At 39.9% G+C, this 22152-nt stretch overlaps 3 protein-coding genes across 5 annotated transcripts; all 3 read left to right on the plus strand.

Annotated features, from left to right (window-relative positions):
* The first annotated feature begins 470 nt into the window (after positions 1 to 470).
* On the plus strand, positions 471 to 7185 carry zbtb8b (zinc finger and BTB domain containing 8B). Of its 3 annotated transcripts, XR_007945189.1 has the most exons (6): positions 471 to 593; positions 1066 to 1258; positions 2882 to 3800; positions 3923 to 4101; positions 5127 to 5604; positions 6423 to 7185. XR_007945189.1 is itself a non-coding variant. In XM_022218237.2 (5 exons), the coding sequence occupies exons 2-5, from the start codon at positions 1085 to 1087 to the stop codon at positions 5439 to 5441; spliced, it is 1587 nt and encodes a 528-aa protein (XP_022073929.1). In that variant the 5' UTR covers positions 471 to 593; positions 1066 to 1084; the 3' UTR covers positions 5442 to 5879. The 3 variants fall into 3 exon arrangements, 2 of the variants coding, with proteins under 2 accessions (XP_022073929.1, XP_051811882.1); XM_022218237.2 differs by lacking the exon at positions 6423 to 7185 and having other exon boundaries at positions 5127 to 5879; XM_051955922.1 differs by lacking the exon at positions 6423 to 7185 and having other exon boundaries at positions 471 to 575; positions 5127 to 5879.
* A 780-nt stretch (positions 7186 to 7965) lies between these two features.
* On the plus strand, positions 7966 to 15750 carry LOC127536200 (macrophage mannose receptor 1-like). Its single transcript, XM_051955923.1, has 5 exons — positions 7966 to 8511; positions 11246 to 11653; positions 13335 to 13673; positions 13778 to 13866; positions 15273 to 15750. The coding sequence occupies exons 1-5, from the start codon at positions 8475 to 8477 to the stop codon at positions 15402 to 15404; spliced, it is 1005 nt and encodes a 334-aa protein (XP_051811883.1). The 5' UTR covers positions 7966 to 8474; the 3' UTR covers positions 15405 to 15750.
* Positions 15751 to 18773: 3023 nt separating this feature from the next.
* LOC127536106 (C-type lectin-like) lies at positions 18774 to 21258 on the plus strand. Its single transcript, XM_051955579.1, has 4 exons — positions 18774 to 18789; positions 19807 to 19951; positions 20807 to 21100; positions 21216 to 21258. Exons 1-4 carry the CDS (start codon positions 18774 to 18776, stop codon positions 21256 to 21258), a joined length of 498 nt encoding a protein of 165 aa, XP_051811539.1.
* The last annotated feature ends 894 nt before the right edge of the window (positions 21259 to 22152 follow it).

Below are 22152 nucleotides of genomic sequence, written 5' to 3' on the forward strand. Positions count from 1 at the left end.
ACTGAGGGGTACCAACAATTTTGTCCACGTGTGTATATATATCACTACTGTTCAAAAGCTTGGGATCAGAAATGTCCTTATTAATGTCCTTAGCAATAAATTAATTAGAGATACAGTCTAGATATTGTTACTGTGGAAATCTTTAATGGAATATCAGCACAGAGATACAGAGGCCCATTTACAGCAACCACCACTCCTGTGTTCTAATGCTACATTGTGTTGGCTCTAATTGTGTTGAAAGGCTAATTGATGGTTAGAAAACCCTTGTGCAATTATGTTTACACATGAATAAAAGTGTGAGTTTTCATGGAAAGCATAAAATGCCTGGGTGACCCCAATGTTTTGAACGGTAGCGCATGTATGTAATTTGAATTTGTTTTATTTCTTTTTTGGTCCATCAATAGTCTATGGTCAATGGACTCATGTACACTCCAGCCCGGTAGGTGGCGGTAGTGCGCTGACATTCGGGTTTTCCGAGAGTCAGGCGGCTCTAAAGAATAAACAAGCCACTGTGGACTTTGGACCATGATCCCTGATAGCTGCAGTCTGAGTGACACAATAAAGGATTTATTCGGGTTAGTGTGATTATAAAGGTGAGCGGTTCTCATGTGGGGTTTTATTTCACTGTTTTTTTTAACATGCTTCGTGAAAAGCGGTCTGTTCTTTTGGTTTGCTGTTAGGTTTTTATAAAGTATCACCAACTAGCTATGAACGTTAGCAGCACACGCTAGCTTATACGCTGAGAAAAAGATTCCACTTTTCCCTTTTCAGGTGTGTTTAGTTTAACATTTGAATTTTTATTTCCTGCAACGTTGTAGTGCTTTAAACTATTCCACACTGCTATACCTCTGTCAGTGAGTTCACACACCTCCTACCTGTTAGTGAGTGAGCTCACTGGTGAACCTTATTAAATCTGTGATATTTACATTTTTTTGTGAAATATTGTGAGACAGTTGCCTCTGACACAAGAGAAGTGTAAGTCAGGCTTCAAATATTAGGTTGTAAGAAGGTGACTACAGCTGCACAGAGTCTGTTTTTTCACCTGTTTCTTCTGTTTCTTTCTAGGACCAGCTGAGTTGTTGACATGGAAGTGCCTTGCTACCTGCCCAAACTCCTGTTTGAGCTCAATGAGCAACGTAAGCGGGATTTCTTCTGTGACTGCAGCATCCTGGTGGAAGGCCGTGTCTTCAAGGCCCACCGCAATGTGCTGTTTGCTGGGAGTGGATATTTTCGAGCTCTTCTGGTTCACTATCTGCAAGTGAGTTTGTCAGTGCTTCTCTCCGTGAGAAGAGGGCAAGTGTCAGTAGTTTTGTTGAGGTACATGTGAAAATGCACATAAGACAATGTGTTATCAGGAATTACTCTTATAAAGAATATAGAAAAGATCACTTTCTGTACAGGGGCTGCACAGTGGCTTGCTGGTTAGCACCTCCACCTTTCAGCTGGAAGATCCCTGGTTCACATCCCCACCTTCCTGGGATCTTTCTGCATGGAGTTTGCATGTTCTCCCTGTGCATGTGTGGGTTTTCTCCGGGTACTCTGACTTCCTCCCACAGTCCAAAAGCATCCTGAGGTTAATTGATAATTCTGAATTGTCCATAGGTGTGAATGCGAGTGTGATTGTTTGTTTGTATTGTATCCCTGTGATAGACTGGTGACCTGTCCAGAGGGTCCCTGCCTTCACCTGTAAGTTAGGGTCCAGCCCCCTGCAACCCTATTGAGGATTACGTGGTGTATAGATGATGGATGGACTTTCTATACAGGCACTAAAGCACAATATAATAAGGAAACGCCTCCCCATGTGTGGATAGTTGGATATGTTAAAAGGATTTAAAGGTCAGGAATTTTTGGTTAGTGTTCATCAAGCCATCTGTTAAATGATTAAGTAGACCAGCTTCATTCTGCACTGGATTCGTTTTGAGCTGCTGCCTGTCCTAGCTGACGCTGGGCTAAAGGCGGAAAGAGAATATAGGCAATATCATGATGTGAAACAAGATGCAAAACTGCTGAACAAAAATGAACATTTGTCTAACTCGAAGACTCTCTGAAACTAAACACATCTAAATTTTAGCATACAGTATTAATAGAAAATACATCATTCATTCATCATTTGTTAAAACGCTGACCTAAAATAAATGCTAGTACACCAGTGCTGCAATAATTCTTAGCTTAATGAAGGTTAAAACTTCAGTTTTTGTTTAAATGAATGAAGAGCTTTATCTTTGTGCTCCTTATGGAGGCTGCAGTGCATGATGCTGTTGGATTGTATTGTAAACTCTTGTCTTATTAATTCAATCAGTAAGCCGAGGCTAAATAATAGAAACACCTTAAATTTAAAACGTTACAGTTTAACAGCAGCTTCACATAAACTGCACCCTCCAAACTGACTCCTCTCTCACTGTTACAACACAGTCTTAATCATTAGATGGAGATTGCAGGTGTAAGTCCACCATTGGCTGTGCATATCATGTGACCTTCTCTTCCACCAAAATATGTGTTGCCATTTTCAAAATCCTGCCTTCGCTGCAGACTTGGCTTTTATCTTTTGCTTACTGGCCTTGTGAAATGATTTGTGGCCAGTTCAATAGTTTAGTGGGCTGATGTTGATTATCTTAAAATGGTATTTAACTGAGCAACTGATTAATTGACCAACCACTAATGAGTACTTTCAAATTCTGAAAAATCAAGCTCAGGAAATGATTGCGCTATTGCTCCTTGTAAATTTTAATATTGTTATGAACTTCTGAAGTAAGCATAAGAGTATTTAAAAGGGCAAAGAGGATTTAATTCACAGTGATGTTCTATGAACAGCAACGTTTTTTTGTGTTCATATGAATGCAGTTCCAGATTGTCCTAAACTTTTGAATATGTCTTTTCTCAGGACAGTGGACAGCGCTACAGCACAGCGTCGTTGGACATCGTAACAGCTGACGCCTTCTCTATTATCCTGGACTTTCTCTACTCTGGCCGCTTGGCACTGAACAGGAACAACGTCATTGAGGTGATGTCAGCAGCCAGCTACCTGCAGATGACTGATCTGGTGAATTTCTGTAAAGGGTACATCCGCTCATCTTTAGAAATCTGCAGCAAGGAGAAGGAGAGGAGCACGGAGAAAGAGAGCCAGGCAGACGATGGAGGATTGGGTCTTGCAGACAGCGGCACTCCTGCTGCGACAGTCTCCAGCGGTGCAGGGGTTGCTGAGCCTCATTCACAGCAGGTTACAGAGGCAGACAGAGGCTCGGGTTTAGGTTCAGAGGCCGCTACGTCTGCTAGAACCCCGTTGTCCATCTCTGTCACGACCCCTCCAGGCTCCAGCAGGGACATGGACAGCGCCTACTCTTCCAGGGAGGAATTTGCATCCGGGAGTGAAGGACAGAAGGGACATATGGATCAGACTAATCTATCATCCTCCTCGTCCTCTGCTTTGACTCCAGAGTTGGTGAACCCTAAGATAGAATACGACCCTGATGAGGAGCTTATGGAGTCCCCTGACACCAAAGACCTTGCTTCATATGCTGGGCCTCCGCTGCATAACACCCATCATAGCAGGCTACTTCCCCCAAGTCCCTCTCCCTCCAATGAACGCTCCCCCTTGGGATACAGCTCTTCGTTTAATACTCGACAGCTGATGGAGATGGTGGCCAGAGGTGAAGGCCCCACTCCTCTGGGGGATAGAGTAGGGCAGCGCTTTGCCCAAGGACTAGGTAGCAACACAGGAGGAAGCAGGATGGATGAAAGTTTAGGGTTTGTGGGCTCATCTATTATGGAGATCCAGTCTGATTGGCTTGGAGAGGACACAGGTAATTAGCAAGAGCAAGATAGCCCGATACAAAGGGGGCTAGGATGACACACTGCATCCCTGAACATCCGTGGCCGAACAGTAGAGCAGATTTGACTTGTTGTTGTCTTTCTCCCCCTGCAGGCGATGGCTTGGTAGTGCCAGTGAAGCTCCACAAGTGCCCTTTCTGCCCGTACACTGCCAAACAGAAGGGGATCATGAAGAGACACATACGTTGCCACACAGGAGAAAGGCCCTTCCCCTGTCCGATGTGTGGCAAGAGGTTCACAAGACAGGAGCATCTCCGCAGCCACGCACTTAGTGTAAGAGCTTCAGCACGTCCGGCGTAGTTTTGTGCTGTGCCATTTGACTTGGTTTTAATATGCAAACTTTCCTGTCAAAGCTGGATTCTGATGTAAAAGTTATCAAAGAAGGAAACATACAAATACTATGTGATATTTTATGTAGCTTTTTGCCTCAGTTTAGTAGCCCGCTGTGTGTGTGGTAGGCAGCAAGCTCTTTTGATTGAAACCTACAGTTAGTCCCTCTGTTTTTCTGAAAGAACTTGATGTAATGTGAATTTAAATTACTGAGGAAGTTAAGAATTTTGTAGCTCTCCTCCAGATGTAAATGTCTGTATATGGGTTTGAGGAGCACAGACATTGCTTGTCAAGAACAGTTATGGCCAGTTAATCTAAAAATCCGTAGGTGAAACACATGCTGCTTAGCGGAGAAAATCGGAACACATAGACAATCTAGTTTAAATGTCCAGAAACAGTGTTGGAAACTGTCATCCACAACAAAAGAGTGCACTCGTTCAGAACAAATTTAAATTGTTTTTCGTTTACGTAATTTTTTTGGGGGGGAAATGTCCAGTAGTCAAACTATTAAATGAAAAATATTTTCATTCCCGTAGATGGGGAGCAAAATGGTATGGATAGAAGGGAAATCATCAAGCACAGGTGAAAGCAGAGTATTTTGTACATGTCCTAGATTCTCATGGGAGATGGCATACCTCTCCCACAAGAAGAGAGATGCCACTATAGCACTTTCCAAATAAATTTTTACTTTTTGTCTTAGTTCCAGAGAGTTGTATAGTCTACAATAGGTACTGAAGATAGAATGATTTGCTCGAGACAGCTTTAAGTCAGTAATTGCAGGTGGTTAGTAGTAAATGAGCCGTTTCTATCTTTAAATGAGTGAGGTTACATTCATTTCTATTTTTTTTCTATTCTGTTTCAAGTGAGTTTGATGCAGTAAATCTCTTGGCTCCTGTGTTGTTGCTCTTCACCTGTACTCATGTAGGAGTTGCTGCTGGTACACACTCACTTAAGTTTACCATCCACAGGTCCACAGACATTACTGGCCAGTATCATGCAAGAGCTGCAGACGAACCTTCACTGGATCGAGTGTTTCACCAGGACTCAGACGCTTTGGCATCTGCGACAGCTGCAACTGTGTGACCACCACTCACGATGATTCAGCCCCCGTCCACCCCTCCAGCCAAGCGGAACCCATGGAACGTTCGGATGGGGGTACAGATTGGTCCAGTTTTATGGACGATGTGGACGAGGTGGAGGTTGGCCGAGTGGAAGACTTGGTGGAGAAACAGATGCTTGAAAGACAGCTGGGTGTCTGCACTGATGTAGGTCACACACTGTGAATACGACATCCTCGATACTCAGAAGAAACCTTTCGCTGAACTGTGGCTACACTGTTATTGTTAAATTATTACTGTAAAATGACTCATTTATTGATCCATTTGCATCCAGAATATCCTCTTTCTCACTATTGCAGATATTGTGCTCCAGTGATTTGCCTAGCAGGTAAGAGTTTTTTAAAGTCATGGATGTCATCCTTCATTTACTGATGTATTTGCACAGCTGATCAAAACCAATTTTTTTTTTGTGTGCGTGTTGTACATAGAGAATGTGCCTGTCAAAGGACGAATTTGCTGAACTTTACACAAGATGGACAAAGTAGCCTGTTTCATGTTTTGTTCTGTCCAGAAAGAGTTTGGAGTTGACAAGAGCTTTGTAGGGATGATTTTGCGACTTTGGGCACCGTTGGAATAAATTGTGTAACTGTGGATATAACCTCATTGCCTGTCATCACATTTTTGGCTTTTATGCTCCTATTATAATCCAGTAGTCACTAGATAGTATTGAGGGGGAGGTGTTCTCTCTGCTGCTTCACTTGAATGTGTTGGCATCAGGTACAAAAGTAGCCTGTGGCGCCCTCTAGTGGTTATGCCCCTAACAAAAAAGATGGTCATTCAGTGATATACAGGTGTCGGCAGCCACTTCTTTTTAAAGAGTAGATGTTTCTTGATGCACAATATTTTTAAACACTGGTTCAAATCTAAGTAGGCTGAAGTTTGCAGGGGTGAAAACAATTTCTCTTACAAGGAAATTCAATGAGAAGCTCTGTATCATTTACCTTACAACTGCAGCTGTCATGTCTGAATCACTAGTGCATCTCATAAAATTAAATCATGACAGTTTAATATTATTTAAATGTTACTGATTATGGCTTATAGCTCATGAAAATCAGAAATCTGGTATCTCAAAATATGAGAACATTTCATTTTCAGCTTGAGTGCATTACTATTCTAACACTAGATATTGTTTGTCTCTTGGTCTAGTTCAGTACATGCAACCACAGTCAAGTGTTCACTTGAAAATTGACCAGAACACGATCATGGACACCCTCCACAAGGAAGACAGGCCACAGAAGGTCACTGCGGATAAGGCTGTTGGCAGAGTGCTGCATTGAGACATATTAATGGGATGCTGACTGGAAGGAAAAAGTGTGCACAAGCAACAAGGATGACCGCAGCCTTTAGAAGGTTGTCAAAAAGAGCTGATTTAAGAAGTTTAGTGAGCTTGACAAAGAGTGGACTGAGGCTGGGGTCAATGCATCAAGAGCCACCAAAATGGACTAGAAAATAGAAATGCTTTATTGAGCCACAAGAGGAAAATCTGAAATGATGGCTGCAGGAAAGGAAATGTGACCGTACCATTCCTAATATCAGGCCACTCCTGAATCAGAGACGTCAGAAGTTTATACCAGGATTAAGTGGAAGAAGAAAGTAAGTGTAATGAACGACTGTCTTATGATCTTCAGTATTTTTGCTACCTGTATTTTCATGTGGAGCTGTTGTTATTAGTTTTCTTTTTTATTGTCTGTGGTATTTTATATTTAGTACTTTGTATTTTGATTCGGATTGATGTTACATTAATTACAGTTCCACATGTTACAGCTTCACATGATTTGGAAAAACGTGGTTCAACTTAACACATTTCAAAGTTGGGATGGTGTTTATATCAGTTGTTCAAGGTGACCTGTTCACCATCTTGTTTTGTATATTTAAATAAGTGAATAATAAAATACAGCACAGCACTGAATCCTTCTGAGAAACGTCCATTAAACACTGGCAGGTGTGATTCGGACTTCAGATGCTGGACTTTAAACCAGTGAGTATATCTTCTATTCATCTAATCTGTATTTCAGCAGGACGATAGGAGAATGAAATCCACGAAACTCATTTATATCAAAGTCCTGTCACTCCACTGTGTTTTATGAAAAGGTGCTGATGGTAAAAGAGATATAAAACTGTGACCATCAAACATTTCTATTTTGCAAGCTGATAAATCACTTCTTAAAAGATGAAACTTGTATTGCCTGTATTAAATAATAATGAATGTTTCATGGATGTATTTCTGTAATAATGGCAGATTCTTAAATTGGTGTTTACAAACTGATCTTCAAATCATAAATGCTGCTCTGCCAATCAGGTTCTTGAAAAATTCCAGTAATTTGATGAATAGGAAAGAGACGTGGATCTCATTCAACAAAATTATTTTATTAACAATCTTCAGCATTGTTCGTATTGTTGATTGTAAAAGAACACAATTTAAATAGTTTATGAGGCTGTGGAGTAAAATGTTTTAACCCCTTGACGCCTATTGTCGCGAATTCACATCATACCACTTTCATTCAGACTGCAGCAGAGATAGCGTATCCATTCCCACAATGCCGGTTTATGTATATTCAATGTGTACCTCGGAACCTTTTGCAATCACTGGTATCTCATAGGACCGGTTGGAGTGGAAACTAAATTATTACATATCTGCTATTATTATTATTATTATTATTATTATTATTATTATTATTAATAAGAATAATAATCTTACTGCATGGAGTTTGCATGTTCTCCCTGTGCATGCATGGGTTTTCTCCGGGTACTCCGGCTTCCTCCCACAGTCCAAAAATATGCTGAGGTTAACTGATTACTCTAAATTGCCCGTAGGTGTGAATGTGAGCGTGATTGTGTGTCTGTATATGTAGCCCTGCGACAGACTGGCGACCTGTCCAGGGTGTCCCCTGCCTTCGCTCGAGTCAGCTGGGATAGACTCCAGCACCCCTGTGACCCTAGTGAGGATAAAGCGGTGTATAGAGAATGGATGGATGTTCTATGTGTAAGAGATAAATTAATGATCTCCACTTATTTTAGCGTCAGCTGGAAAGCAAAAACACACTTTTTTTTAAAAATTTACTTGTAAATAAATTCAGGCATCAAGGGCTTAATGATTAGTGCTGTTGTACTTTTCTCTAAAATACTGTTTGAGGGTCGACATTTGTTCTGATCTCTAATGGTGATTCTTGTTTTGTTTCATTTGCAGTGACATAAGAAATGGATCATAAATTGATTGTGATTTTCCTCTTCTTTGGTAAGAGTCAAGACTGAATTGTGATTTGCCTAATCTTATTCAAATGATCCATGGTTTATTAGCTTCCTTTGAACTATTCAGCAGAGAAATACAAGCCTGAAAAGGTCACTATTTTCACTGGAGGAAAAAACTCAGCTACAAACAAAAAAAATCTCGTCAAGTTAGGCCCTGATGAAGAAATGAGAACTGTCAATTCATACACAAGACAAAATGGCACAAAGTGGAACAATTCTGACAACAGACTGCACAAAGGAACTCAAATAACTGCTATTTAAACTGGTTTCTATCATGTTGAATGAAATTATTTTTTTCTTTAGCTATAAACTAAGGTTGATGCTACAGGTACGGACCCGTACCTGTAGCGTCTGTACTCGAGGTACGGGTAAGGTAAGGTCACTGAAGAGCTGGCGCCGGTTAACTACTATTTGCTGCACATTACAGGCAGTTTATATGAATGACTTTGATGGCGAACATTGTATAATTTTACCAAAAATACACCGTCTCCTCTCACACTTTAGACATTGCAGTTTTTACGCTTTTAGACGCCGTGTCTAAATTGTTTGAAGTCCAGTTCCTATTAATTAGTTTACCGCGTTCAGTGGTGGAAGCGGCTGACGAACTCCATTGCAAATGTTCCCATTTAATTTCGGACGCTAATTTACAAGATAAAGTTAGGGATGTCGAATATGAAACAAACACTCGTGAATGGTGAGGAGCAGCTCTTTAATTCGGCATGAATTAAAAAACCCACAAACTCGATTTACTGTGATATTGTGAGATTTGCTTGTGGTTATGTAACTTAGCCATTCAACAGAGTCCGCTAACATTAAAGTGACTGACGTGCAGTGTCTGTGTTGACAGACGTAGAAAATACGTCAGGGTTTTGTTTAGATTGTTAATATGTAATAGTCTGTCGCTACTTTTGAAGGTAAAAAAATACTTGTAGTTTGCTGGCTGTTAGTTCCGCCATTTGTTTTGTTTGCTGTTTGTGCTTTATTAGAACAGGGTCACGTGAATAAAAAGTTTTGCTATTTTTAATAGTAGTGCCGATTTCAACCCCCAAATCGCTGTCCGTGAAAAAGTCAGATAATGATATTTATAAGACATTATGCATGATAGAAAAGAGAACAGCAGATGACTGACATGACAGGCTCGGCACGCAGATTCACCTCGAATCACGGAAGCGCCTTCATCACTCGGATTACCAAGCCGGCTCATTAATATTTATGTCCGTCGGATTACCAGCCAATCACAAATCATGTACGTCTCATTAATATTTAAGGTAAGGGAAAGTGCCGTATCCGTAGGCCACAGGCTACTACCATAAACTAATGTCTGCAACATCATGAATACACAACTAGAATAAATCTTTCCAAACTACCCAACAACTTACAATGTTCCATCAGACCAGAAAAATACATTTACATGGTTGATTTCAGGTTCATATTAGCTGAGAACTGCAGATATTTGATTAATACTGGACCAAGTCAAAAACCACAGTAAAGGTTATTCAAGTTGTTGTGAGGTGGATTGTTGCTTGATATTTGCTTTCCTGGTGCAGTCTTGTGTTTCTATGTATTTTTTATTTTTATTTTCTGTGGAATTACAAATAGATCACAGGGAAACGTACACAAACCCCCGAAACAGCTCTAATTTGAATATTCAGTTTCTTCAATGAGGTCGTCCATATCAGATTTACAACGACACCACTGGAAGAAAATCCTCTCCAAGATATGAATTACTTTAAAGAGATTTGAGGTTATACTGTCCTCATGAAGAGCATATTCTTAAATAAAATCATGATCAGTCAAATTACATGATAGATTTACACAGATTCTAAAATATGAACTGCTGTTGCAGGACTCTGTGGTAGCTTGGATAGCAGCAGGGTGCATATTCCAGTGGGAGGTGGGCAGTCAGTGGGAGCCAACAGCAGAGGCCTGTGAACAGGTTGATCCAACCACGGTGTGAGGGTAGGATTATGGCCTCTCAGAACTAGATGATATTATTTGCCGTCCAAAGAAATAAGAATTGATTACAATGTTTCTGAATGACGACACTGGAAGGGAAAGGAAAGCCATTGCAGTCAGGGGGAGGATCATTATTTAAAAACTGTGACAACAGCTCACATGTGGAAATCATCTCTCCAGGGAGACAATGTAAAGTCTCACAAATTGTAGAATACATGAAATTTAAAAACAAAATATTTTTCTTGCACTTTTCTTGCAATGTGCGACATTTCAGCTCATAAACAAAATTGCTTCAAACTATGACTTCAGTGTTCTTCATCACCTGCATTCAGTGCATCGTGAGGAGGTAAAAAAAAAGGTGTGGGACCAAAAGTGACTTTGAAAAGAGTCAAAAGACTTGTTCTAAATGTGAGTTTTAAATAGTTATTTTATATATACTGTATATGCTGTTTTCTACTGGCGTGGTTTTATATAGTGTGTTGTAGTGGTTGTATGAATATTCAGTTAACTGTGCAGCCTCAGATAAAGGTAATGATCAACACAAACACCCACTGATCGACATTTGGAACATGTTGTGGAGAGGAGACTGTTTAGTGAAGCGTGCAGTCAGTACAGATCTTACATCCAGATTAAATGGGATTTAATCAATTTAAAATGTTCGACTGTAAAGTTAAATGATAAACATATTAAAGTCATTCAAATGAACAATTTCAAACTAACATTTTGATACTTTACTAAATATGTCCTCTATCTTTGACTCTCAGGATTTGGCCTGACTTCCGCCTCTCACATCATCCTTCATGAGTACCACTATGTCAACTTGAAAATGAACTGGACCAATGCTCAGCAATACTGCAGAGTAAAATACAGTGATCTGGCCACCATTGAAAGCATGGATGGCATAAGCAGGTTAAACAGACGTGCTTTGGAAACCTCACCAGCATGGATCGGACTGACAGATGATCCGAAATCCTGGAGGGGAACTATGGGCAATGATGCAAACTCCTGGAGATGGACAGCGACTGATGAAACAAGCAGAACTGGTTTCCATGACTGGGCCCCAGGTCAGCCAGATAATAATGGAGGGAAGGAGAACTGTGGGTATGTGACAAGGACAGGAAAGTGGGCTGACAATGAGTGTGTCCTTCGGCGACGTTTCATTTGTTACCAAGGTAAGAAAATTTTGTGTTTGTTTTGTCTTCATATATATATCTGATCTATTGTGGTTCAAAGTTCTGAGTTTGTTTCGATTTGGTCAGAAATGAGCCCCACACACACACACGTAGACACACACGAAGAAATGAGGGGTATTTGTTTTTATTTTATTACTTAGTGCTGTCAGAAAACAGTGAAAGAAGTGATACTTGCTTTTAATTGTATTTTTAATTAAAAAAACACACAGAAACTTGCTTTACTTAATATGTGACATTTTGAACCCTCTTGCTCCAATTCTCTTGTCACTCTGTGGATTTTATGTGGCACTGTGGGCAAACAATTCAATTCAATTCAATTTTATTTATGGTAGTGTCTACAGATACGGACCCGTACCCGTAGCCTGTGGCCTACGGATACGGCACGTACATGATTTGTGATTGGCTGGTAATCCGACGTACATAAATATTAATGAGCCGGCTTGGTAATCCGAGTGATGAAGGCGCTTCCATGATTCGAGGTGAATCTGCGTGCCGAGCCTGTCATGTCAGTCATCTGCTGTTCTCTTTTCTATCATGCATAATGTCTTATAAATATCATTATCTGACTTTTTCACGGACAGCGATTTGGGGGTTGAAATCGGCACTACTATTAAAAATAGCAAAACTTTTTATTCACGTGACCCTGTTCTAATAAAGCACAAACAGCAAACAAAACAAATGGCGGAACTAACAGCCAGCAAACTACAAGTATTTTTTTACCTTCAAAAGTAGCGACAGACTATTACATATTAACAATCTAAACAAAACCCTGACGTATTTTCTACGTCTGTCAACACAGACACTGCACGTCAGTCACTTTAATGTTAGCGGACTCTGTTGAATGGCTAAGTTATATAACCACAAACAAATCTCACAATATCACAGTAAATCGAGTTTGTGGGTTTTTTAATTCATGCCGAATTAAAGAGCTGCTCCTCACCATTCACGAGTGTTTGTTTCATATTCGACATCCTTAACTTTATCTTGTAAATTAGCGTCCGAAATTAAATGGGAACATTTGCAATGGAGTTCGTCAGCCGCTTCCACCACTGAACGTGGTAAACTAATTAATAGGAACTGGACTTCAAACAATTTAGACACGGCGTCTAAAAGCGTAAAAACTGCAATGTCTAAAGTGTGAGAGGAGACGGTGTATTTTTGGTAAAATTATACAATGTTCGCCATCAAAGTCATTCATATAAACTGCCTGTAATGTGCAGCAAATAGTAGTTAACCGGCGCCAGCTCTTCAGTGACCTTAACGGGTCCGTACCTCTAGTACAGATACTACAGGTACGGGTCCGTACCTGTAGCATCAACCTTTATTTATATAGCGTCAATTACAGTCAAATTGTCTCAAGACGCTTTTCAGAACCCATATGCCTGACCCCCAGAGCAAGCCCAAAGGTGACAGTGGCAAGGAAAGCACCCTTTTAACAGGGAAGAAACCTCGAGCAGAACCCGGCTCTATATAGGGGGGACCCATCTGCCTGCTGGCCGGGCGGGTTGAGAGGAGGGAAACAGAAGGGATAGAAATCTCCATGTTTTACATGATCTACTCATCACTTTAAATCTGAAATGTGTGTTTTGGAACAATACCATCTCTTCACAGTAAATGCTGTGATCCGTCTCACACATACTTTATTTCTCTTCTATTTCAGATACAAATCCTCCAGGTCAGAAAACGTATACTCTCAGCCCCACGTCAATGAAATGGAGTGATGCTTTGGCTTACTGCAGAAAACACTACAAAGACATGGCTATGATGGAGAATGATCAGGAGAACACACAGATGTTGTCAGTCGCATTAAACCTTGATGTGTGGATAGGTTTGTACCGAGAATCATGGAGGTGGTCCGACAACAGCAGCAGCAGGTTCAGAAACTGGGCGTCTCATGAGCCAAATAACAAGGGTGATGAGCACTGTTCAGTTGACATGATAAATCATCTTTGGGCTGATATCTCCTGTTCTTGGAAGTTGCCCTTCTGGTGCCAAGGAGGTAAACAGAAACACAAATATTGGAAACAGCTCTGTGTTATTTTCTGAAATTCAAAAATGTTCCTCTCCTGTGGTTTATGATGATGTGTTTGTTTGACTGTCCAGCCCCAAAAATGAAGACCATTGTGAAGATGAAGATTCAGAGTGATGCTGACCTTTCTGATCCACATGCACACATGCAGATCCTAGATCAGGTAAAACTCACTCCCATATTCTCTGGTTGTATCATGAAAAAACAGACCATCAATTAGTTGCTGACCTCAGACTTCAGGCATCAGATCCGTGATGAAGGTCACATATACTTATATAGATCATGTATACTCACTGGCCACTTGTTTTAGGTACACCTTGCTAGTAAAAGGTTGGACTCCCTTTTGCCTTCAGAACTACCTAAATTCTTTGTGGCATACATTCAACAAGGTGTTGAAAACACTCCTCATAGATTCTGGTCCATATTGACATGATATCACCACACAGTTGCTGCAGATTTGTCAGCTGCACATCCCAAAAGTGCTCTATTGGATAGAGATCTGTGACTGTGGAGGCCATTAGAGTACAGTGAACTCATTGTCATGTTGAAGAATCCAGTCTGAGATGATTCGAGCTTTGTGACTTGGTGCATTATCCTGGTGGAAGTAGCCATCTGAGGATGGGTGCACTTTGGTCATACAGGGATGGACATAGTTATCAACAATACTCAGGTAGGCTGTGGCATTTGAACGATACTCAGTCGGTACTATGACCTAAAGTGGGCCAAGAAAATATCCCCCGAACCATTATACCACCACAAGAGCCTGAACCGTGGATACAAGGCAGGATTGATCTATGCTTTCATGTTGTTTACGCCAAACTCTGACCCTACTATCTGAATGTGGAAGACCAGGCAACATCTTTCCAGTCTTCTATTGTCCAATTTTGGTGAGCCTCTGCAAACTGTAGCTTCATTTTACTGTTCTTAGCTGCTGTTCTTCTGCTGCGTTCAGAGTTGGTTGCAATAAGTGGTTATTTGAGTAAATGTTGCCCTTCTATCATCTCCACCCAGTCTGCCCATTCTCCTCTGACCTCTCACATCATCAAGTCATTTCCATCCACACAACTGCCGCTCACTGTATATCTTCTCTTTTTCGGATCATTCTCTTGAACCTGAGAGATAGTTGCACGGGAAAATCTTAGTAGATCAGCAGTTTCTAAAATACTCAGACCAGCCCATCTGGCACTAACGACCATGCCATGTTCAAAGTCACTGAAATACGCTTTCTTCCCCATTCTGAAGCTCGATTTGAACTTCTGCAAGTTGTTTTGACCACGTCTACTTGCCCAAATAAATTGAGTTGCAGTTCCATGTGATTGACTGATTAGCTATTTGTGTTTATAATTGCATAGATTAACCTGTAGTGTTGTGATTTCTGCTCAATTGTCTACAAACAGCACCAGGTATCTGCTGTAATTCTGCTTTATTTGTCTAAGAATGCCTGACCAACACTTTTTTTAATGTGGGAAAGTGACAGAATATAATGAAACTGCTATTATGAAACTATTATCTGCCACAATAGATGATTTTACACACAGAAAGCTTTACATGTTTCTTCTCCTTCATCAGATTGATGCAATGATGAGGGCACAGGGACTGACTGATTTCAAGCTGCGATGGAAGATTCCACCCAGAAAAGAGGAAAAGGAGGAGGAAGAGGAGGAGGAGGACAAAAACGAAGACACTTGCCACGGGCCTTAATAAATCATGGATAAAGTACTGCAGCAGTGCAGTAAAATGAAGTAAAGATAGAAACATTATTGTAGTTTTCATTTAAATATCATTTACAGAATTGAATGAGTATACCTTATAGTAGATGATGTATTTAAAGTGTGATGAAAGTAAAAACAGTTTTTTGCAAGACTGACCTACCGTATCATATTACAACCATATTTAGTTTGTGTTTATTTAATATATTTAAGAAGGAGCAGTTTGTTAGAAAGATGTAAATGTGAACGTTCAAGACACTGTAATTCAGCTTCAAGTCAGTGAGGTGTTTGTAATCAGACCTCGAGTTGAATCAACTTTCAAAGTAAGGATGTGCAAGAAAGACAAATATCAACCATTCTGAAATGGTATTTCTGCTTTTACATTAACAAAATTGTGTTAAAAAAGAATATTTATATATATATATGTATGTATATATATATATATATATATATATATATATATATATCAGACTGCCATGAAATTGTAACAAATGTGGATGGAGGTCATTTGTGATGAACTATAATGACAGTGACTTGAACTCAGTCAAATTCCTTATTTTGGTTAATCCCTGTCCACCAAAGCCTTCCAAAGGGCTCTGTCTTAGGAAGGGAAATGAAACATTTGCCTATCAGGCTGCCCTGCACATCCTCTATGGAAACTCTCCAAACCTGCTCAATTGTCCTGTAGGAAAAAGTGCTTCGTCATTTCAGGACACATCATTGTGTTTTATTGCTTAAATGGCTGAAATGATTATGTTCACTGTAAACTGTGTTCATTTCTGATATTTCTTTTATGAATCCAGTTATTGTCTATGGCAGGCATCTATAGTATATTAAAGTGTCGTGCTTAAGCTGGAATTCATGGCTGTTATTCTCTACATAATAAACTACATGTGCTACATACCAGTTGCTTGTGATCTCTTCTGTCTTGCATGTATTTCTGTCGTAATTACTGAGAAGCTATAAAATACTGAGGAACAGTACAGAGGTTAGATTACTAATATTTCTGAATCTTCTGTGTAAATGTCTAGATTTTGTAACAACAGACTGGAAATGAGAGAAAATAAGACTGGCACCATGCTTTACATTTTTAGAGCTCCTTTTGGTGGCAGTCACAGGAACAATATAGGATTTTTGGCTGCAGAATATGAATATCAGAATAATCTAACAATAAAGCAAAAAAAAAAAATGTTGGTGACCAACTTTGCATCATCACATAACTGATTTGTATTTTTCTATCAAAGCGGGGTTGTACCATTGGGAACCATATGTAAATACCAATAAGGCTGTAAAATTGAAAGGCTCTCGCTACACAGTGTTTTACTGGTGGGGGGTTCCCACACGGGGAGTTGTTTCTGTCCATGGGGATGTTAACCCCTGGTTCCCATACCTCCGCTCCAATTGCCCCCCCATAACCCCCACTGGTCTGCGACTCTCTCAGTGTGGCTGCCCCCCCTCTTCAAGGTAGTGTCTTCCTTCTACCCTCGGTGCCTCGCCATGTCCTGATGATGTCATGTTGTGTGGGTGTGTGCTTGTGTGGGTGTGTGCATGTGAATGGCTGTCTATATGTAGGGAAGGTGGAGAGTTGGGTTTTTTAAATTTCTATATTGAATTGTATTTATTTATTGCCTTCTTTGTTTTTAATTCTTGTGAAGCACTTTGTGTTGTTCTGCATAAAAAGTGCTATACAAAAAAATAAAGTTTGAAGTTTACATTATCTATCAATTTATGGAACTTCAAACACTGCTCCAGAGACTGACACAAAGAAAACAGTGCAAAAATTGAGACCATTCCTCTTGAAAAATTTGTAATTCAAACACTGTTTCCTATGATCCTTGGTTTCACATTTGGTCAACTCAATATTCACCATGTTAATTATTTTTTCAATCAGTCAAACAGAAGGTGATCAGGCACTGGGCACTCAGTGAACTGAGAAGGAATGATCCGTATCAGGTGTCAGTTAGCGTGACCGCCATCAGATTTCTTTTTGTATATTTAAATAAGTGAACAACAAAATACAGAGCAGCACCAAATGCTTGTCAGAAACAACCTTTAAACGCTGGCAGAGATCAGTGATTCTGACTTCAGGAAATTTGCTGCCAAGAGTTGAAATGCTGGATTTGAAACCTGTGAGTATATCTTTTATTAACACTCCTAATGCTGTTAGAGTAAAGCTCCACTGCAGAAGAATATAAAACACTCAAATCTTTTATGTCAGTTTCTGCATACACATATTTCTGCAAATGCATACAGCAGAGCAAACCAGTCATTTAAATTCTCACTGCAAATGCAGTGGAACTAATTAAATATAACTGTACTGAGTCTCAGCACAATAAACACAATGTATAATTAACCCTTTTCAGTGTTATTTACTGTGTTAAATACTGCATAGCATGAGTTTTATTGTTTAAATGTTGTGTAGTTTCGGGCATTAGTGGCTGTGCTTGGTGTTGTCAAAACCAGGGTTGATGTTTGCTTCAATGTCTAATAGTTTTTCTTGTTTTTTTTCATTTCCAGTGGACTCAGAAATGAATAATCAACTAATTCTGACATTCGTCCTCTTTGGTAAGAGTCAAAACTGTAATTTACATGAAAATATTTGAATACACAGCACAACAGTTAATAAGCTTCTCTTGAGAAATACAACCCTGACACAGACAATATTGGAATCTGGAAGTGAATTCGGTCAAAAATCTAATAAAATAAAGGAAACTGCAGCAGCTACAATGCCACCAAGTCCATGAAGTCCTCATACAACATGAGCGAATGTCTTCCGATGATTCCAGTTTAAATCTGACTTTAAATTTACTTCTTCACCAAATTACTCAGTTCTGTAATCATATGACAGTAGGAAAATTTCCCTAGCTACCCAGACTTATGCATCTTCTAAACCTCAGAAATCCTAAATTATATTCTCATTCATTATCTGAAATTCCTGTTTCCTCAAAACTATAACTGAAAGTCATTTTATGAATATTGGACCAAGTCTAGAACCACAGTCCGGCTGATTGAAGTTGTTGTGAGGTGGATGCATGCTTTAATGTGTGCTGTCCTAGTCTACTCCGGTTGTGAAAAACAGTGTTTCCAGTTAATCTGAGATTTTGCATTTGACTGATGCTGTTGTTGGTAAAAATTTCACAGTTTGAACCACACTTGAAAATTTTCAACTGAATCATAGAGCTGAGAAATATAGGCTCTATGATTCAGCATGAGATTCTTCATTAAATCTGGCCCCATCACACAGAAGAAATACAGCAACACACAATGTTTGATTTACCAGACTACCTAATTGTCTGTCCCTGTCTTGGGAAGGCAGTGTTTAGTTTCGGATATTTGAGGTTCTACTGTCCTCATGTAGGGCATGTTCTCAAACATAGGTATGTTTACTCAAATTACCACAACTTGTGACATATTAATGTGCCATATTAAGTATTTCTCAGAACAGGAAGTCGGGCTGCAGGACTCAGCAAGGAACTTGGTAGCAGCAGGATACATGTTCAGACAGAGGAAAGTGGATAGCCAGTCAATGAAAATCAGTTATTCTGATCAATATGGAGATCACAATTACTTATCATTAAATAAGTTAATTTTAGGGGGAAAAAAACATTTTTTTTGCATATTATCATTTCCATATACACAGTGCAACGTTCACTTGCACATTGTGCTACATCCCAGCTAAAGAACAAATCTTTGAATGAAAACGAGACTGACAACAAGGTTCTTCTTTGCCTGAACTTAGTGTATCTCCAAGTGGCAGAAAATAAATAAAGTGATATCCAAAGCACGTCACTTGCTGAAAATCTGCTTATCGATTGACACGACAATTTCTGGATGAACGGCTTACAAACAACACAGAAGATGTTAGCTTGGTCGCTGTGCACAGAGAAGCCTCTCTTCTCCCATCACTTACTGCAGCACAGCAACTAGACAGAAAATGTATGACCAAAAATGACTTTGAAAATAACTAAATGAGGTGTTACAATGTCAAATTTACCCAAGTTGACTTTCACTACATGGGTTACTTTGAAGTATTAGCAGTTTACCTGCACAGACTTCATTGATATAATATGGAATGTAATAATTTTCCTTTCAGTCTTTTTCATTTTATTGTGGGAAGCCAAAATCGTCATTGTGTTGAGTATTCAGTTAACTGTGCAGCCTCAGATAAAGGTAATGATCAACACAAACACCCACTGATAAACTTTGGGAATGTGTTGTGGAGGGGAGACAACCCAATCATTAGATGGACAGTTCAGACAGACCATACATCCAGATTAAATGAGATGTTCTTGACTGTAAAACAAAATGAAAAGCATGAAAAATCATTCAAATGAACAATTCCAAACTAACATTTTCATACTTTACTAAATATGTCCTCTATCTTTGACTCTCAGGATTTGGCCTGACTTCCGACTCTCACATCATCCTTCGTGAGTACCACTATGTCAACTTGAAAATGAACTGGACCGATGCTCAGCAATACTGCAGAGTAAAATACAATGATCTGGCCACCATTGAAAGCATGGATGACATAAGCAGGTTAAACGTGGAAACCTCATGGGCATGGATCGGACTGACAGATGATCCGAAATCCTGGAGGGGAACTATGGGCAATGATGCAAACTCCTGGAGATGGACAGCGACTGATGAAACAAGCAGAACTGATTTCCATGACTGGGCCCCAGGTCAGCCAGATAATAATGGAGGGAAGGAGAGCTGTGGGTATGTGACAAGGACAGGAAAGTGGGCTGACAGTGAGTGTGTCCTTCGGCGACGTTTCATTTGTTACCAAGGTAAGAAAATTTTGTTTTTGTTTTGTCTTCATATATATCTTATCTATGTGATTCAGAGTTTTGAGTTTGTTTTGATTTGGTCAGAGAGGAGCCTCATATTGTACTTGCATTCAAACCCCACAGTGGTGTCACAGTGTACTGACAAACCCGATAGTTAAGACTGCTGAGTTAGTCTTTAACTGAATCACTCTGGCTGTCAGGAAAATACTGTAAAGTTCATGCACACACACACACACACACACACACGAACAAATAAGGGATTTTTTATTTAATCAATCAGTCCTGCCAGAAAACAGTGAAAGAAATGATACTTGGTTTTAGTTACATGAATAAAACAAACTTGTTTTACTTGCTGTGTGACAAGTTTAAACCCTCTTGCTCCAATTCTCTTGTCACTCTGTGGATTTTACGTGGCACTGTGGGCAAACAGAAGGGATAGAAATCTGCATGTTTTACATGATCTACTCATCATTTCAAATCTGAAATGTGTTTTGGAACAATACCATCTCTTCACAGTAAATGCTGTGGTCCGTCTCACACATACTTTATTTCTCTTCTATCTAGATACAAATCCTCCAGGTCAGAAAACGTATACTCTCAGCCCCACGTCAGTGAAATGGAGTGATGCTCTGGCTTACTGCAGAAAACACTACAAAGACATGGCTATGATGGAGAATGATCAGGAGAACACACAGATGTTGTCAGTTGCATTAAACCTTGATGTGTGGATAGGTTTGTACCGAGTATCATGGAGGTGGTCCGACAACGGCAGCAGCAGGTTCAGAAACTGGGCGTATGGTGAGCCAAATAACTATCAGGGTAGTGACCACTGTGCAGTTGAAAAGACAAATCATCTTTGGGCTGATATCCCCTGTGCTCGGAAGTTGCCCTTTTGGTGCCAAGGAGGTAAACAGAAATACAAATATTGGAAACAGCTCTGTGTTATTTTCTGCAATTCAAAAATGTTCCTGTCCTATGGTTTGTGATGATGTGTTTGTTTGACTGTCCAGCCCCAAAAATGAAGACCATTGTGAAGATGAAGATTCAGAGTGATGCTGACCTTTCTGATCCAAATGCACACATGCAGATCCTAGATCAGGTAAAACTCACTCCCATATTCTCTGGTTGTATCATGAAAAAAACAGACCATCAATTAGTTGCTGACCTCAGGCATCAGATCCACACATACCTATATAGACCATGTATACTCACTGGCCACTTTTTTAGGTACACCTGGCTTGTAAAAGGTTGGACTCCCTTTCGCCTTCAGAACTACCTAAATTCTTTGTCGTGTACTTTCCACAAGGTGTACATTCCTCATAGATTCTGGTCCATATTGACAAGATATCACCACACAGTTGCTGCAGATTTGTCAGCTGCACATCCCAAAAGTGCTCTATTGGATAGAGATCTGTGACTGTGGAGGCCATTGGAGTACAGCTCCTCTGACCTCTCACATCAACAAGGCATTTCCATCCACACAACTGTCGTTCACTGGATATTTTCTCTTTTTTGGACCGTTCTTTGTAAACCCCAAAGATGGTTGGACATGAAAATCCCAGTAGATCAGCAGTTTCCGAAATACTCAGACCAGCCCATCACGGCACCAACAACCATACCATTTTCAAAGTCACTTAAATCCGCTTTCTTCCGATTCTGATGCTCGGTTTGAACTTCTGCAAGTTGTCATGACCTTGCCTACATGCCTAAATACATTGAGTTGCAGCCATGTGACTGGCTGATTAGCTATTTGTGATAAAAAGTAATTGAACAGGTGTAACTAATAAAGTGTCCGGTGAGTGTATATCACAGCAGTCTTGAGTTTTAAAGTACTTCTATAACTCATCATTTTCCACAATGGAATCTTTGAAACACACACATGGTTATCATAAAAACAATCATGGCTTTCGATTCCTTCATATTGCAGACTTATTTTGGGTCTTCTGG

The sequence above is a fragment of the Acanthochromis polyacanthus genome, chromosome 11 (assembly GCF_021347895.1).
Source record: "Acanthochromis polyacanthus isolate Apoly-LR-REF ecotype Palm Island chromosome 11, KAUST_Apoly_ChrSc, whole genome shotgun sequence".
Taxonomy (NCBI): domain Eukaryota; kingdom Metazoa; phylum Chordata; class Actinopteri; family Pomacentridae; genus Acanthochromis; species Acanthochromis polyacanthus.

Excerpts from the sequence above, each read along its gene's own strand:
- zbtb8b (XM_022218237.2), top strand. The coding sequence starts at position 1,085 with ATGGAAGTGCCTTGCTACCTGCCCAAACTCCTGTTTGAGCTCAATGAG. Across the intron at positions 1,259-2,881 it reads TTCTGGTTCACTATCTGCAA|GACAGTGGACAGCGCTACAG; the intron begins GTGAGTTTGTCA and ends GTCTTTTCTCAG. Across the intron at positions 3,801-3,922 it reads TTGGCTTGGAGAGGACACAG|GCGATGGCTTGGTAGTGCCA; the intron begins GTAATTAGCAAG and ends CTCCCCCTGCAG.
- LOC127536200 (XM_051955923.1), top strand. The coding sequence starts at position 8,475 with ATGGATCATAAATTGATTGTGATTTTCCTCTTCTTTG. Across the intron at positions 8,512-11,245 it reads TGTGATTTTCCTCTTCTTTG|GATTTGGCCTGACTTCCGCC; the intron begins GTAAGAGTCAAG and ends TTTGACTCTCAG. Across the intron at positions 13,867-15,272 it reads ACATGCAGATCCTAGATCAG|ATTGATGCAATGATGAGGGC; the intron begins GTAAAACTCACT and ends CTCCTTCATCAG.
- LOC127536106 (XM_051955579.1), top strand. Across the intron at positions 19,952-20,806 it reads AGCATGGATGACATAAGCAG|CCCCACGTCAGTGAAATGGA; the intron begins GTTAAACGTGGA and ends GTATACTCTCAG. Across the intron at positions 21,101-21,215 it reads GCTCGGAAGTTGCCCTTTTG|CCCCAAAAATGAAGACCATT; the intron begins GTGCCAAGGAGG and ends TTGACTGTCCAG.